Raw genomic sequence first — 5,083 nt, 5'->3', positions numbered from 1 at the left:
TTTGAGGCTTTCTTTCATGATTTGTTTCTCTTTCATGTATCTATGTTCCAGCCTATTTTGCTCGAAGAGAGAGAGAAGAAGAGAGAGAAAGAAGTTCTGAGAGAGAATCGTGTGTTAGTTGAAAGAAAGAGCGAGGAAAAATATAAACAGCGTATTGCATGCCTTATTTCATGCCTCAATGGTAGTATATACCATAAATACTTATTTTGCTACAAAATATAAAAGGTAGCTATAAAAAATAATATTTTAAAATAATTTTGGTTTATAATAAATAGGGTACAACTTCCATTAAATTAAGTCTTTGTAATAGATCTTAACCATACAAACCTATTCAAAAAAAAAAAAAAATTAAATTAAGTCTTTGTAATAGATCTTAACCATACAACCCTATTCAAAAAAAAAAAAAAAATTAACGCACTTAATGATTTACATCTGAATGATTAAGATTCAGACTTTTAAAACAAACGCACTTAATGTTTAAGATCTGAATAATGAAGATTCAGACCTCCGTTAAGTGCAAACAAATGAGGCCTAAATCCTTTTTTAAGAAAACGGAAAATGGAAAGCATAGAAGGAACGTAAAAGATGTGATCTTTACGCAAATAGTCGTTTGGATTCACTGTTAACTTTCTAACCTGTTACACTAATTATATATGATTATACTATTAGATATAAACTATAAAAATATTACTCCCTTCGTTTAAATGTAAATAAGATAGTTTGACTCGGCACAGAGTTTAAGAATTTATTTTTTGAAACTTATGGTCTTAAAAGCTTAATGGCTAAAAGCTTTGTGGGGCCATGACATTTGTGTGATTATAAAAGCTTCTCATTAAGGGTAAATGGGTAAAATGAGAGTTTAAGTTGAATTATTTGCAATTGTAGAAATGTGTCATTTTTTTAGAACGGACTAATAATAAAAGTATATCATCTAAATTGAACTAGAGGGGTATATATTTTACGACTATTTTTAATTTAAGCAGTTGGTTGTATTTAGGTTAATTCTTAAAAAGATTAGAGTGGACAAGATTCCTAAGAAGATAATTGGGCTTTCCATAAACAATCTCCGGTCCAAATTCCAAAAGGCCCCTTCAATTCTAATATTTTGACTATTTTATCCACCGATAGGAAAATTTTCTACCGGATCCTCCCCATAACTATTCGATAATTTCAAATATCCATACAAAACTTATCCATTTACACAGTATGTGCTCTGCGAATCTCAATCTCTAAATTCGATCCTATAATCTCATCTCCGATGACCACTCTTTTACCGTCGCCGGAAGTTTCCTCATTCTCAGCCGGAATCCATCCGGTGAGGACTTCTTCTTGTATAAACCCTAGAAATGTGCAGAAGCTCGCTGTTTCTAGGTCGGGAAATAGGGATGCTAGGGTTAGGGTGTGTTTGAGTGTAAAGGATTTGGAGGAGTCTCCGCTGTTGGATTCAGGGAATAATTTAGGGTTTTATGCACAGTTCTCTGCTCCTGTGGAGACCAGCACGACGTCGTCTACAAAAGCGAACGAGGAAGAGGAAGAGAAGCGGAATTACTATCTGAATACAGGTTACGCTATTCGGACTATCCGAGAGGAGTTTCCTGCCCTCTTCTATAAGGAGCTAACCTTTGATATCTATAGGTTTGAGCTTTTTAATCATCCATTTGCTGCTTTGAGGAGTTGTTAGTCTAAATTAACTTATGTTAGCTTTACAAACCATAGCTAGTCTCAAGTGTGGATAATAGAGGAGAGTTGCAATAGGTTGACCATTATTATTAAAGACGGTCTAATCTAATTATGATGAAACTTCTGAATACTGAAAGCCGAAATGGGCTTGAATACAGTGGAATTGATACACAAGGTTCCTATAGCTGACCTTTACTATTATGGAACTGAGCCATAAATCAATTGATGCAGCTGCTGCTCTGGTTGTTTTGGGCTAGCAATAAGAGCAAGCGTAGGCAAATAGCCGTATTGATTCACTGTTTACTTTCTAGTCGATAAACAAAATTTATATACTAATTATACATAATTATGCTATTATTATATATATGTAGTCTATTTTTAAATTTTAATTCAAGCAGTTGATTGTTGGGCTATTTAGATTGTTTGGCTATTATTTTGTAAAACTCAAATAGGAATAGCGTTCGAAAGTCAAGCTCCTGAGTTATGAAGAAGAGAATTTCTATGAGAGAAGGAGAAGTAAACATTTGCTTTTCTCTTTTTATATCTGCATTTTCAAGAGGTTATATTACTCTTACATTTGTATGGTACTTGTGAATGTTCTTTTCGATAGCTCTTTCCTTCTTATTTTGTTCAAATATTTTAGGTCGCAAGGAGTCTAATGTACTAATGGCGTAGAAACCATCTTAAGCTTAGTGGGTTAAAGTTATATTTTGGGATAGTTTAGCGCATTTTGCTGCAATTCACTTTTTAGCTTAAAGCGCAGCAGTTGATTCAGTCCTTAGTCATTGAAGTCTCCAGGGCTTTGGATATTTCGACAGGGTTGCCTAAACTGTAAACCAACTTATATTATATGAACCATGTGTATACACCTTGTACATGGGGATTTTCTTTTTGTATCGATAAAATCATCACTCTATCAAACAAATAATATAATAAGAATAATAATAATTCAACCATTTGGATGTCCCTAGTTTTGTAGAGAGGGTGTCTAGATTCTCATTGGATCAAGACAAACAAGTTTTCTTCCAACACAACAACAACAACAACAACAACAACAACAACGACCCAGTATAGTCCCACAAGTGGGGTCTGGGGAGGGTAGTGTGTACGCAGACCTTACCTCTACCCATCGGGGTAGAGAGGCTGTTTCCGCTAGACCCTCGGCTCAAGAAGACGAAAAGACGAAAATAGACACTATATCAGTACCATCAATAAAAACTATGAAAATAATAACATCACAAGTGTTCTTCCAGCACAAACTTGCAAAACAACAGATCGTGGTAGTCCTTTTTCCTGGAGATTATAGGGAATGGAATTGGTCATGTTGGGTGAATTGCCATGTTCTAGGGTCATGACGGGTGAACAGTATCTGCTTTGTCAAAGTATGTGTGGCTTCACATGTCCCTTTCATCCAATAACCTACAGAGAGACTTCCAAGGGACTAAGGTATCAGAAGAATGATCACTCTCAAATCTTCTATGTTTTCTTTTGAACTGGCTTCTTCCCCAACTAGCTTGGGTTAAGGAGTTGTTCTTGTGGTCATTGATTTAAGCTGGCTCTTGGTCACCTGATTATATCAAGGAGGTACGAGGAAATGGAGGGGGCAGGCGTAGCCCCCTTTCTAGCAGTTTAGTTCAGAGGACCATAACTAAGATGTTTTTAGAACTTAAGATTAGTTTTTATGTTGATGATGCAGGCTTTCGGGAAATAATACAGTAATTTGTTCTTATTTAGCTCCACCTTCCTGATGTTGCGTGAATTGCATATGCATGTAATTGTGCATTATGGAACTTAGGTTAGTCGAGAATTAATGCAAGTGTGATGACATTGTTTACAATTGCGACCACATTGAATAATGTTTATAGGTGCTAATGGTGTTCTTCTGCTCTTTGTAGGGATGATATTGTCTTCAAAGATCCACTCAACACTTTCACTGGCATTGAGAATTATAAATCAATCTTCTGGGCTCTACGATTCCATGGCAGGATGTTCTTTAGGGCCTTGTGGATTGATATTGTTAGTGTATGGCAACCTGTGGAGAACATGATAATAGTTCGGTGGACTGTTCACGGCATTCCCCGTGTTCCATGGGAGAGCCACGGTCGCTTCGATGGTACTTCAGAGTATAAGCTTGATAAAGATGGTAAGATTTATGAGCACCGAGTTCACAACATTGCTTTGAGTGGACCACCAAAGTTCCATGTACTTGCTGTGCAGGAATTAATTGAATACATCCGCGGCGCCTCAACACCAAAGCCAACTTTCTTTGAAATCTTTTCCCCTACCTTGAGTAACATTGCTCCAGCAACGAAAATTTCAAGGTTGAAGCGGAACCTGGGCTTAATTCTAGCCTCCCTAAAGAGAAATGAGGAGGAACAGTCAGATCAAACATAGCATTCTGGTGAAGTGCCAAAAATAATTGGTGAATTTTTGTACTATATTCCAGACTCACATATCCATACAAGTATATATACATGTACTAATAGAACTCCCGCAGGCAGCAAAACGTATCTGGAGTTCTTTTCTTATTTTTGTTTCTTCAGGACTCGGGAGGATATCTACTTCTCTCTACTGTATGGCTCCAGCTACTGGCTTGTGTCTGGAAGCACAAGAGACTGTAAATATGTTTATAGTATAGCATACTATATTGCTTCCCGTCGGAGTGTTTGCTCTGCATTTTGTAAAGGTACTAATCCTCGTCATTGTAGACAATTATAATCGTCTTTGTTTTTAAGTTTTGAATTGTTGAGAAATCTATTATCTTAATAAGGTTATATTAGTAACTTGCATCAATATAATCTATCCATTGTTTCAACAACATAATAGTATACAATATAAGGTATAAAACCATTATAATGATATGAAATAACAATCCAAACATGAAATTGTTCTTTGTCGTGTTTGAATTTCTCGAAATTCCCAGTCATTTCCAGTTAGCGGGAATATATTGCATGGTCAGACAAATTAAAATGCATTCTTGGAGAAAGGACCAAATAGCGCTATTTTACCTATCGTTACCAGGTGCCTCCATATACAACAACTGCAACTAAAATTACGTCTTATATATATATTTTTTTCAAAGTTGAACTGTTTGGCCGAGCTTTTAGAGAAAAAAAATACTTTTGAGTAGAAGCAGAAACAGTTTTGGAGAAGCAAAAAAATTTTTTTTTAAAAGAAACAGTTTTTTAAAGAAATTTTTTTTAGAAGCATTTTTGAGAAAAATACACTTAGAAGTACTTTTTAAAAGCTTGGCCAAACACTAATTGATTCTTAAAAATATTTTTTAAATTAATTAGCCAAACATAAAATATTATCATCAAAAGTACTTTTGAAAAAGCACTTCTCAAAATAAGCTGATTTTTCTAGCTCGGCCAAACAGGCAATTAATCCCAAGCTGGTGGAT

General features: G+C 35.4%; 1 protein-coding gene across 2 annotated transcripts; it reads left to right on the top strand.

Annotated features, from left to right (window-relative positions):
• LOC109206400 lies at nucleotides 1,137-4,459 on the top strand. Of its 2 annotated transcripts, XM_019369306.1 has the most exons (3): nucleotides 1,137-1,635; nucleotides 3,576-3,823; nucleotides 3,898-3,989. In XM_019369306.1, exons 1-3 carry the CDS (start codon nucleotides 1,259-1,261, stop codon nucleotides 3,906-3,908), a joined length of 636 nt encoding a protein of 211 aa, XP_019224851.1. In that variant the 5' UTR covers nucleotides 1,137-1,258; the 3' UTR covers nucleotides 3,909-3,989. The 2 variants fall into 2 exon arrangements, with proteins under 2 accessions (XP_019224851.1, XP_019224801.1); XM_019369256.1 differs by having other exon boundaries at nucleotides 1,139-1,635; nucleotides 3,576-4,459.

Source organism: Nicotiana attenuata, chromosome 1 (genome assembly GCF_001879085.1).
Source record: "Nicotiana attenuata strain UT chromosome 1, NIATTr2, whole genome shotgun sequence".
Taxonomy (NCBI): domain Eukaryota; kingdom Viridiplantae; phylum Streptophyta; class Magnoliopsida; order Solanales; family Solanaceae; genus Nicotiana; species Nicotiana attenuata.
The sequence above is the reverse complement of the archived record's forward strand: the minus strand, read 5'-3'. Positions and strand labels throughout refer to the sequence as shown.